General features: G+C 33.1%; 1 protein-coding gene across 1 annotated transcript in view; it reads right to left on the minus strand.

Moving 5' to 3' along the window:
* Positions 1–14,079, minus strand: part of LOC134711379 (dynein axonemal heavy chain 6-like) — a 127,064-nt gene that overhangs the window by 57,127 nt on the left and 55,858 nt on the right. Inside the window, exons 43-50 of the mRNA XM_063571938.1 lie at positions 13,861–14,026; positions 12,778–12,804; positions 11,331–11,578; positions 10,469–10,738; positions 9,585–10,066; positions 8,868–8,956; positions 7,981–8,200; positions 7,192–7,362 (exon numbers count right to left, since the gene is read on the minus strand). Of these exons, the coding sequence (XP_063428008.1) occupies positions 7,192–7,362; positions 7,981–8,200; positions 8,868–8,956; positions 9,585–10,066; positions 10,469–10,738; positions 11,331–11,578; positions 12,778–12,804; positions 13,861–14,026 (1,673 nt within the window). The remainder of the gene's footprint in view (positions 1–7,191; positions 7,363–7,980; positions 8,201–8,867; positions 8,957–9,584; positions 10,067–10,468; positions 10,739–11,330; positions 11,579–12,777; positions 12,805–13,860; positions 14,027–14,079) is intronic.

Genomic DNA, 14,079 nt, shown 5'->3' on the forward strand with positions numbered 1-14,079 from the left:
CAATGAAACCAATAAACTATGGAACATGGGACATGGTGATCTACAATAAAACCAATAAACTATGGAACATGGGACATGGTGATCTACAATAAAACCAATCAACCATGGAACATGGGACATGGTGATCTACAATAAAACCAATCAACTAAGGAACATTGGACATGGTGATATACAACAAAACCAATCAACTATGGAATATGGGACATGGTGATCTACAATTATATCAATCAACTAAGGAACATTGGACATGGTGATCTACAATAAAACCAATCAACTATGGAACATGGTGATCTACAATAAAACCAATCAACTATGGAACATGGGACATGCTGATCTACAATAAAATCAATCAACTATGAAATATGGGACATGGTGATCTACAATAAAACCAATCAACTATGGAACATGGGATATGGTGATCTACAATAAAACCAATCAACTATGGAACATGGGACATGGTGATCTACAATTTAACCAATTAATTATGAAATATGGGACATTGTGATCTACAATAAAACCAATCAACTATGGAACATGGGACATGGTGATCTACAATAAAATCAATCAACTATGGAACATGGGACATGGTGATCTAAAATAAAACCAATCAAATATGGAACATGGGACATGGTGATCTACAGTAAAACCAATCAACTATGGAACATTAAACATGGTGATCTACAATAAAACCAATCAACTATGGAACATGGGACATGGTGATCTACAATAAAACCAATCAGCTATGGAACATGGGACATGGTGATCTACAATAAAACCAATAAACTATGGAACATGTGGATCTACAATAAAACCAATCAACTATGGAACATGGGACATGGTGATCTACAATAAAACCAATCAACTATGAAATATGGGACATGGTGATCTACAATAAAATCCATCAACTATGGAACATGGGACATGGTGATCTACAATAAAACCAATCAACTATGAAATATGGGACATGGTGATCTACAATAAAACCAATCAACTATGAAATATGGGACATGGTGATCTACAATAAAACCAATCAACTATGGAACATGGGACATGGTGATCTACAATAAAACCAATCAACTATGAAATATGGGACATGGTGATCTACAATAAAATTCATCAACTATGGAACATGGGACATGGTGATCTACAATAAAACCAATCAACTATGAAATATGGGACATGGTGATCTACAATAAAACCAATCAACTATGAAATATGGGACATGGTGATCTACAATAAAATCCATCAACTATGGAACATGGGACATGGTGATCTACAATTAAACCAATCAACTATGGAACATGGGACATGGTGATCTACAATAAAAATCAATCAACTATGGAACATGGGACATGGTGATCTACAATAAAATCAATCAACTATGGAACATGGGACATGGTGATCTACAGTAAAACCAATCAACTATGGAACATGGGACGTGCTGATCTACAGTAAAACCAATCAACTATGGAACATGGGACATGGTGATCTACAATAAAACCAATCAACTATGGAACATGGGACATGGTGATCTACAATAAAACCAATCAACTATGGAACATGGGACATGGTGATCTACAATAAAACCAATCAACTTTGAAATATGAGACATGGTGATCTACAATAAAATCAATCAACTATGGAACATGGGACATGGTGATCTACAATAAAACCAATCAACCATGGAACATGGGACATGGTGGTCTACAATAAAACCAATCAACTAAGGAACATTGGACATGGTGATATACAACAAAAACAATCAACTATGGAATATGGGACATGGTGATCTACAATTATATCAATCAACTAAGGAACATTGGACATGGTGATCTACAATAAAACCAATCAACTATGGAACATGGTGATCTACAATAAAACCAATTAACTATGGAACATGGGACATGCTGATCTACAATAAAATCAATCAACTATGAAATATGGGACATGGTGATCTACAATAAAACCAATCAACTATGGAACATGGGATATGGTGATCTACAATAAAACCAATCAACTATGGAACATGGGACATGGTGATCTACAATTTAACCAATTAATTATGAAATATGGGACATTGTGATCTACAATAAAACCAATCAACTATGGAACATGGGACATGGTGATCTACAATAAAATCAATCAACTATGGAACATGGGACATGGTGATCTAAAATAAAACCAATCAACTATGGAACATGGGACATGGTGATCTACAGTAAAACCAATCAACTATGGAACATTAAACATGGTGATCTACAATAAAACCAATCAACTATGGAACATGGGACATGGTGATCTACAATAAAACCGAACAACTATGAAATATGGGACATGGTGATCTACAATAAACCAATCAACTATGAAATATGGGACATGGTGATCTACAATAAAACCAATCAACTATGGAACATGGGACATGGTGATCTACAATAAAACCAATCAACTATAGAACATGGGACGTGCTGATCTACAATAAAACCAATCAACTATGGAACATGGGACATGGTGATCTACAATAAAACCAATCAACTATGAAATATGGGACATGGTGATCTACAATAAAACCAATCAACTATGGAACATGGGACATGGTGATCTACAATAAAATCAATCAACTATGAAATATGGGACATGGTGATCTACAATAAAACCAATCAACTATGGAACATGGGACATGGTGATCTACAATAAAACCAATCAACTATGAACATGGGACATGGTGATCTACAATAAAACCAATCAAATATGGAACATGGGACATGGTGATCTAAAATAAAACCAATCAACTATGGAACATGGGACATGGTGATCTACAGTAAAACCAATCAACTATGGAACATTAAACATGGTGATCTACAATAAAACCAATCAACTATGGAACATGGGACATGGTGATCTACAATGAAACCAATCAACTATGAAATATGGGACATGGTGATCTACAATAAAACCAATCAACTATGGAACATGGGACATGGTGATCTACAATAAAATCAATCAACTATGAAATATGGGACATGGTGATCTACAATAAAACCAATCAACTATGGAACATGGGACATGGTGATCTACAATAAAACCAATCAACTATGAACATGGGACATGGTGATCTACAATAAAACCAATCAACTATGAACATGGGTCATGGTGATCTACAATAAAACCAATCAACTATAGAACATGGGACATGGTGATCTACAATAAAACCAATCAACTATGGAACATGGGACATGGTGATCTACAATAAAACCAATCAACTATGAAATATGGGACATGGTGATCTACAGTAAAACCAATCAACTATGGAACATGGGGATCTACAATAAAACCAATCAACTATGGAACATGGGACATGGTGATCTACAGTAAAACCAATCAACTATAAAATATGGGACATGGTGATCTACAATAAAACCAATCAACTATGGAACATGGGACATGGTGATCTACAGTAAAACCAATCAACTATGAAATATGGGACATGGTGATCTACAATAAAACCAATCAACTATGGAACATGGGACATGGTGATCTACAATAAAACCAATCAACTATGGAACATGGGACATGGTGATCTACAATAAAACCAATCAACTATGAAATATGGGACATGGTGATCTACAGTAAAACCAATCAACTATGAACATGGGACATGGTGATCTACAATAAAACCAATCAACTATGAACATGGGACATGGTGATCTACAATAAAACCAATCAACTATGAAATATGGGACATGGTGATCTACAATAAAACCAATCAACTATGGAACATGGGACATGATGATCTACAATAAAACCAATCAACTATGGAACATGGGACATGGTGATCTACAATAAAACCAATCAACTATGGAACATGGGACATGGTGATCTACAATAAAACCAATCAACTATTGAACATGGGACATGGTGATCTACAATAAAAATCAATCAACTATGGAACATGGGACATGGTGATCTACAATAAAACCAATCAACTATGGAACATGGGACATGGTGATCTACAGTAAAACCAATCAACTATGGAACATGGGACATGGTGATCTACAATAAAACCAATCAACTATGGAACATGGGACATGGTGATCTACAATAAAATCAATCAACTATGGAACATTAAACATGGTGATCTACAATAAAACCAATCAACTATGGAACATGGGACATGGTGATCTACAATAAAACCAATCAACTATGGAACATGGGACATGGTGATCTACAATAAAACCAATCAACTATGAAATATGGGACATGGTGATCTACAGTAAAACCAATCAACTATGAACATGGGACATGGTGATCTACAATAAAACCAATCAACTATGAACATGGGACATGGTGATCTACAATAAAACCAATCAACTATGAAATATGGGACATGGTGATCTACAATAAAACCAATCAACTATGGAACATGGGACATGATGATCTACAATAAAACCAATCAACTATGGAACATGGGACATGGTGATCTACAATAAAACCAATTAACTATGGAACATGGGACATGGTGATCTACAATAAAACCAATCAACTATTGAACATGGGACATGGTGATCTACAATAAAAATCAATCAACTATGGAACATGGGACATGGTGATCTACAATAAAACCAATCAACTATGGAACATGGGACATGGTGATCTACAGTAAAACCAATCAACTATGGAACATTAAACATGGTGATCTACAATAAAACCAATCAACTATGGAACATGGGACATGGTGATCTACAATAAAATCAATCAACTATGGAACATTAAACATGGTGATCTACAATAAAACCAATCAACTATGGAACATGGGACATGGTGATCTACAATAAAACCAATCAACTATGGAACATTAAACATGGTGATCTACAATAAAACCAATCAACTATGGAACATGGGACATGGTGATCTACAATAAAATCAATCAACTATGGAACATGGGACATGGGGATCTACAGTAAAACCAATCAACTATGGAACTTTGCCACTGGTGATCTACAATAAAACCAATCAACTATGGAACATGGGACATGGTGATCTACAGTAAAACCAATCAACTATGGAACATTAAACATGGTGATCTACAATAAAACCAATCAACTATGGAACATGGGACATGGGGATCTACAGTAAAACCAATCAACTATGGAACTTTGCCACTGGTGATCTACAATAAAACCAATCAACTATGGAACAGGGGACATGGTGATCTCCAATAAAACCAATCAACTATGAAATATGAATCATGGTGATCTAATTTGTGGTAAAAAAGCTGATAGCTAAAAGTGTATTTGTCTTTATACCTACAGTAGTTAAAATATCATTTTGAGTTTATTCCTTAATTCAAGATTCATACAAATATAGCTCATAATGATGACATTGTATCAAGAATTCAAAATACACAAATAAATCTGCTTCATATTTAGACCTTTTTCTCGAAATGACTACTGATGGTAGGTTGAATACCAAAATTTATGACAAACATGATGATTTTAATTTTCATATTGTCAACTTTCCATTTCTGTGTAGCAACATCCCAGCGGCACCAGCATATGGAGTATATGTGTCTCAATTGATATGTTACTCTAGAGCTAGCTCAAAGTACATTGATTTTGTTGAACGATGAATACTGCTTTCTCAAAAGTTGCTAAGACAGGGCTATGAATCAATTAAATTAAGGTCATCACTCAAGAAATTTAAGGTCGCCATTATGAGCTGATTGACCATTACAACAAAAGTGTGTCAGAAATCATATCTGATATTCTTCCTCAGTCATAATAACCTTCCATCATTACCGAACTAAACATATATCACAACTTGTGCTGTCTACGGTGCAGGAAATGCTTACCCTAATAGGGTTCCTGATTTCACTCCCAGTTATTAGTGGAGTTCATGTTGTTTCTTATTTATTATTTACAACTGTTGATGTAAATGTCTTTTGGTTTTGTGAGTCCTTGTTTACTATTTGGTTTTGATTGTTATTGTCTCTTAACTGAAGGTCTACATTCCAAGCTGTATTGCAGAACAAGAATTGTCAAGTTGTGCAAGGAAGTGGGTATAGGAAATTCAGAGAGGGAAGCTAAATGCAGTAGCAAATGAAGTTAGTGAAGTTTAAAATTATTAGTATGAGGAGCTTTTTGATTGGAGGATAACAAACTTTACTACATGCTCTTTACTGTCAGGCCTCAAACGGTCATTTTCACATACCGTTAGCATCCAATTGGTTAAAATGTTACCATTTTTTTGTCAAAATATCCTTATTGTGTTTCATCAGAGATATCAAAAAACAATCAGTACAGTTTTTTGAAAAAAAGAACATGATTTGTCTAATTTTTTTATCCTCTGAATGAAGTGTACATTTTATCATCAGACACCATTAATTACCATAAGCGTCATTTGACAAGGTTGTTTACCGTTATTTGACATGAAGGTACGCCAATTACTACCCTCATACTAATTTACAAATATGCAAATAATTGCTTGAAGAAGTGATTAACATTGAACTGTTTCTAAAAAATGAAAATGGCAAATTCACTCAAGGTCAATTAAATATGAAATTTGACACCTCACGATTCTTTTTGCTGCAAATATGAGATTCACAAATAATATCATCATAATATATCACCATAAGTATTTGGGAATTGCTTGCAAAATATATATTTATGTATATGGTCAAAAACAATTACTCCTATGATATTTCCTCTAAACAACAATTACTGCTATAATATCCCCCTACATTCTAAGGATGAAAATAAAATTACACTAATTAGCAATGGATTATTACTGCATGCCCCAACTAAGACTTTTGGAACTTTTATCATACCTTTGCTCTCTGATTTTCCCCTTTCTGTAGGAAAATAATATTTTTATCATTTATACCATTTTTACAAAAGAACATTAAATTTACCAGTGCATAGAATTTGTGTCACTTGGTGTAGTCACATTCAGCTGGGTTGTCTTTTTAGTGCACCAGGAACTTTTTTTTAGACAAAATCCATACTTTTGTTGTGTTTCAAGTAGGCTATTAAAATGACTAAAAATTTTGAGGTTTGACCAAAATAATAAGGCTACAGAATTTGAAAGTACAAAAAATGTACTGATTACTTTTTGTAGAAAAATACATTTGTTAAAATATTTGTCTATATCATATATATTTGTATACCCAAGATAAACTTAATCTATCTTTTGTACCTTGAAATAATCATGAAGATTGTCTGACAAGAACTGGTAAAACATAACTCTATCCTCTGGACAAATCAGCCTGTCGTGGAAAACTCTGGTCACCTCATGAGCAAATAACCCTGCAATATTGTCTTTGCTGACGATAACAGACTCATGGGCTTGCAATAATCCTTGTATAACCTATAAAAATATAAAAGTTTAATAATTCATTAAAAATCATAATCAGTTAGACAATTCATTGCAATAGACAGCCTCATTTTAAACTGACATACTTTAAAAAGAAATCTATATGACCTTTCCATAAAAAGTTATAAATATTTGATTTGCTGTTACAGAAAAATGCATTGAGTGTATAGGTAAAGGTAATATCTTTGGTTAGCTTGCTTGCTAACTCATCTATGAAATCATTATTAGGTTAGGTATACTACCCCCCTTTCAGAGTAGTCTAGTCCTACAGACAGACAGATTGGTTATTTGACTTCTAGTCTACTCTTACAGGAGGGAAGTATACCTACCTTAATGACTTCAGCTTGCAAACAAGCTAACCATTTTTCACCTTTACCTACACACTCAATGCATTTTGCTGTAAGATAAGAAGTATGTGTTCCTTAGGGACTACATCAAAAAGATCGATGTAGGATAAAAAAAACTTAAATCAAATAGTTTGGGGGTGGGTGGGGGGTATTTGTCAATCAGTTTTTCCCAAATTAAGTTAAAAGGGGGGTGTGGGGGGTCAAGGAAAAAACTATGTGAATTAAGTTTTTTATCCTTCATTGAACTTTTGATGTCGTCCCTTACCTTGGACAAATCCCTCAAATTAAATGTATAATGTGATTTGGCTGGTGTGGGGAGCATGTTATTTCCCATCCTATAGTATACAGCTATGCTGGCTGACACCAAGGGAAGTAACTGTTCCTTTACTTCTGAAGCAAATTCTCCCTCCTGGAAGAATCTCCCCAACTGGACTTGGTAGATATGTTGTAGAGATCTTGTAGATGGTAAAGGCATAGCAAATATACTGCAATTAGAAATAGTGTGAATAGTATCTTGTAGATGGTTAGGCATAGCAAATATACTGCAATTAGAAATATTGTGAATATTATCTTGTAGATGGTAAAGGCATAGCAAATATACTGCAATTAGAAATATTGTGAATATTATCTTGTAGATGGTAAAGGCATAGAAAATATACTGAAATTAGAAATATTGTGAATATTATCTTGTAGATGGTACAGGCATAGCAAATATACTGCAATTAGAAATATTGTGAAAATTATCTTGTAGATGGTACAGGCATAGCAAGTATACTGCTATTAGAAATATTGTGAAAATGATCTTGTAGTTGGTAAAGGCATAGCAAATATACTGCAATTAGAAATATTGTGAATATTAGCTTGATACACAATTTTATCATGCTTTTTATCCAAGAAATTTGTATAAGAATGAATTGAAAACATTTATTAAACTTAATATGCACCAATTTTGCACATTTATGTTATTTGGAACTTTAAGAAAGTTTAAACTATAATAACCCAGCAAAAGCTGCCAAAACAGAAAATATAAATACATTCATCTATATGATTAATAGAAAACATTAGTTATGGATATACAAGTGTACATAGTTAGCTTATTACATCATTATACTCTGATCAAGGGAAGTAATTCTATTAAAATCATTCATTTACCAGAAGTTCTTGAGAAGCCTTGGACTGATGGGATTTCTACCACCACCTGGAGGGCCACAAGCAGCCACAACAGTTACATCAAATATTGTCTGAAATATAAAAAAAATAATAAACCAATAATAGTTAAACTGCAAGCAACTGCTCACTGATGATACCCCCGCTGCGAGTAGATATAGTTTTAATAGTGTAAAAATATGTAAGTTAGTTCCTTAGAAAAATGACGAAAATTTTCAATTTGGCTATCATTTGTAAAATGAGGTAAGTGTTTTGTAAACAGAAAGTTGTTAAATGATTAATCTGAAAACTTATCACAGTATAGCTGACTAACATATAAACCCTGAAAATGTCAGAAATAATGAGTAAGATGCGACGAAAAATATTCTTGGGACAGATGGATGGACTGATGAATGGTACCACTGACTTACTGACAGATGGAGGGACGGACGTACTGACGGAGGTAACACAGTATACCCCAATTTTTTAAAGCGGGGTATGATAATGTCACAATTAACTTTTCCTATACAAATTTACTACAATGGTAGTTAGTTTCTTCATAAATACAAAATTGGAGAAATGTTATAAAAAAAAAGGAATTTAGGGCCTTATTAAGTCAACTATATGATGTAAAATATGCAAGATTAATTCACTTTTACAATTACATTTGAAAAACACTTTTTTATTGATGCATTCAGAGTAATATTTTGAAAATTTACATACCTTCCATGTGAGGCTCTTTGTATCATAGAATCCACCTGATTCCAAGAACTGTCTCAGAAGTTCTAGAGGAGGTTGAGCTCCATATTCCTCTGGAGCTGGCATATTGAGATCATCAACAAACACAAACTTCTTCCTCCCTCTGGGAGCCCCAAGTGTGTCCTTGCCCTTTTTCATCAGCTTCAACATAATATTGTCCTGTAACCTGGCTGATGTTGTCTGAGCACTGCATTGTATCATAGAATACAGGATACCAGTTGATGCTTTGGGTTTAGAGGATCCCATAAGGACATTTAAATCTTGACCTTCCTCTTCTTCTCCAAACTTAGTGAGGCTAGCAATGTTATCCAGTAAAGAGGAATGTTTAGAGGAGTAATTTAGGACACTGCCCAGGATTGTATTACTTTTGGTTGTTGTACCACCATCTTGTGATAGTTTTCCCAACATGTAGTTTATTAAGGCTGATTTACCAACTCCAGAATCACCTATGAAAAAAAAAAATGATTTTAATTCAAGTATATTTTTTGTAGAGATTTTATCTCAAGATTTTTGCTCTTTTTTCATTATTCAAATTTCAATTTTACTATACTGCAGGAAAACAATTTATTTTTTTCTAAAACATTTTCAAAAAAAATAAATTAACAAAATAATTTCCACAACATTTTTCACTTTATATACAAAACTTTTTTTTTTTCAAAACCCCCAAAAAATACCCACAATTTACTGCAATATTTCAATTGTTTTCAATTGAATGGTATTGTGCGTCATTTCATTTTAGTTTTGTCTTTTATTTTCAAAATGTTTTTCCTAAACAATCATACAGCTTTAACCAATCAATGGATTGAAAAAAAAAAAAGATGACCAAAACATCATTTAACAAATCTTACCTGTCAATAACACAGCTCGTCTATTCAGGAGCAATAACCCTGACAGGAAGGAGAACCTGACGATATCTACTGTTGGTGTAATCTCCTGTTCTTCTCTCTTCTTCTTCTGACCTGAGGATACCCCCATTGTCTCCCCTATAGTAATGATGGCTCCTCTCTCTATTAACCACCTAGTGGTAGGTACCAGTGTATCCCAAGGAACAAAGTTACCAGATTCCATGTCAATAAAGTAACCATAGATACTTCTGTTTCCTGTTGGTAGTCTTACACCTGAAAACAAAAAGATACTTTTTAACATAGAGCTACTGTATGTTATGTTTAGTTTTTTATTAAATTTAAAAGGATTTTTTGGATTGATAAATGAAACATTTTTTAGTAATTGAATTGTTTAAAAAACTTACATGCATTTAAATCTAATAAAAAGATAAATTTACTAACTATACTTGACTAAAATACATAAAGGAAATAATTTGGTTTAAACATATTTTTTTATAGTGGATTGGGAAACAAGTTTTACAACTTATATTAATCCCTTTCCACTTTGCGGAAATAATTTAAAGTGATTATAAAAAAAAAGAACACGTTCTTTCTGGAACATCAAAATTTCTGTCATTCAAAAAGCAGTATGCATTTACATTCAGATAAAACTGAGAATGGAAACAGGAAATGTGTCAATGAGACAACAACCCAACTGAAGAGTAAAAAACAGCCATTTTCCTTATTAAAAATGAAACAGATTTGTTTTGCTGAATTTTCCTTCAAATTCTAATTGATTTGAATTTAGGATGTCAATAAGGTTTATCAATTCCCTATATTCTATTATACACAAACAATAAATCGAATGTGAAAAAATGTCAAATACCTAGTGGAGGTTCCACTTCAAACAGTTCTCTCATGAAGTTATCAAACTCATTACAGATGTTGATATCCTTCTCTACTTTATCTTGTCCACGTCTGTTAACATTATCGTCCTCATCAACATCTTCCTGTCGATGGAAGTTTCCTCCAATACTCCATGTGTAGGCAAAGACATAAAGTTTGCCAAGTACATTTAAAAACTGGCTGGGATTCTTCATGAGATATAATACTCTGTCTGACTCTGGGTCTGGTCTGAAAAAACTTTATAAAAAACAAATAAATTTTACACAACTTTCCATGTATAAATACCTTTTTTTATAGTAAATAGTTCTAAAATAAAAGGTAGTTAATGAAATGTATGTTGTATTTTATTTATGCAATGATATCCCAAAATTTTATTTTAGAAATAAAAAAAAACCTAATCAATGCAGGTTTTACTGTACACCCATAGAGATTAAACATGCTGTGTGTTTACTCATTGAATATTTTTTGACATTTGTGGATAAGTTATTTTTGAATTATTGATCTTTCAAAACACAAGTAGATTTTTTATTTCTAAACAAGTTATTATTAACTATTATTTAAGGAATGACTATCTATGAAGAAATAACATAAAAAATTGGGTGCACACTGAATAAAGCGCGTAGCCGGTTATTTAACAGTGTGCACCAAATTTTTTATGTTATTTTGAATACAGAAAAAATATTACAGTTATTTCTTATAATTTAATTCTAAATTCCATTTTAAACTGTAGAAAACCATGAAAAAACGTTGATGACGTCACGGTCAGATTAAATTTAAATTAAATCATATGTTCAATATCTTTTGTTTCTCATGAAATGCAGGCAATTTGAATTTTGCATGAATATCTATGCAGCTGAAAGGTTAAAATACACTGCATCATGGTAGTCCGTTTCTGAAGTGACCTATGTGAACAGTGCAAAATATCTTGCCATAACATGTATAAAGATGATTAAACAAGAATGTGTCCCCAGTACACGAATGGCCCACTCGCAATATTATTTTCTATGTTCAGTGGACTGTGATATTAGGGTTAAAAATCTAATTTGGCATTATAATTAGAAAGATCATATCAAAGGGAACATGTATACTAAGTTTCAAGTTGATTGGACTTCAACTTCATCAAAAACTACCTTGACCAAAAACTTTAACCTGAAGTGTAACAGACAGACGAACGAACGGACGCACAGACCAGAAAACATAATACCCCTCTACTATCATAGGTGGGGCATATGGGTTACATGTGATCTTAACAAAAAAGATCAGTAAATTAAGGTCAGTGGACAAAAATGACTTGTGAATGTGTGCATAAATTTACCATTTCACAGTGAATATGTGTTCAAATGATGCTGCAATATTTTCAATGATGAAAATGTGACTTAAATTGTAGACATTGATAGTGTTTGATTATGACACGTCACACAACTTACTCTGAGCTGTACCCCGAAGAATAAACACTAAAATATAAACTACAACTATATACTACAGGCAAAACACTAGAATGTAAACTACAACTGTATGCTACAAGCAAAACACTAGAATGTAAACAACAACTGTATGCTACAAGCATTATCTAATAATGTAATCCTGGGTACATTGAATTTATATTTGAATAATAAAAATTGAATTCAAAATGAAATTGGATATAAGGTATGATGGATATGCGAAAAAAACTAAAATGTACACTACAACTGTATGCGCATTGGCGGATCCAGGAGGGTTCCGGGGGTTGGAACCCCCGGTTTTTTTTGGACGATAAATGCATTTGAATGGGAGCATATAGTTGGAAGCCCCCTTTACTCTGGGTTGGGTACCTCCCCTTTTTAAAATGACTGGATACGCCCCTGATGCTACAAGCACTATCTAATAATGTACTCCTGTGTACATTGACTTTATAATTGAATAATAAAAATTGAATTCAAAATGAAATTGGAAATAAGGTATGGTAGATATGTGACTATTTATGGATTGATCCTTAATGTATGACACAACTTTTAGCACTTTTACGTTTTCAGGGCAGCTAGTTTTATTGGTGGAGGAAGATTAAGTATTGGAAGAAAACCATTGACTGTAAGAAGGAAACGGGACAATGAGAGTCAATTCAAATCAGGTTCAAAGACATCTTGCAACATATTTCTGCAACAAAAGATTTCAAAAAGGAATTTATTTTGTCTATCCAAACTTCTGAGTAATAAGTTAACTCACTGAAGAGATCAGTTGTTTGTAAATTTATGTTCAGTCTTATGAATTTTTTTTTAAACTTTTGAAATGCAAATAAATGTATTTTGAGGCAGATTGTGAGCTTAAATGAACGGTGACCCCATTTTTTGATTTGATTTTTCTTTTAAGTATATAATAAAGTTTATTTATACAAAGATATAGCAAAATCCTATATTAGAAAAAAAAATTATTTATACCCAGGAGCCCCCTTAATAAGGAACTAATTTTATGAAGCAAAGAACTACCAGCTTATACTACACTGAGCTATTCTCCTTTTTGACAAATCATTTTACCTGCCAGTCTTTGAAGTGGTTTGACTGCTTTCCTTTGTTATACTAGGAACACTAGCAGGTTTTTGGGCTCGTTTCCTTGATCCTCTGAGCTTAGATCTAGAGGAGCTTCTACTTGAACCTCTACTTTCAGTTCTAAGGTCACTTTCAACCTTTTCTTCTTCCCTGTCTGTAAGAATATCAAATAAAATAGATAATTTATTTTTAAATTGTGATAGATAG

Source organism: Mytilus trossulus, chromosome 3, assembly GCF_036588685.1.
Source record: "Mytilus trossulus isolate FHL-02 chromosome 3, PNRI_Mtr1.1.1.hap1, whole genome shotgun sequence".
Lineage (NCBI taxonomy): Eukaryota > Metazoa > Mollusca > Bivalvia > Mytilida > Mytilidae > Mytilus > Mytilus trossulus.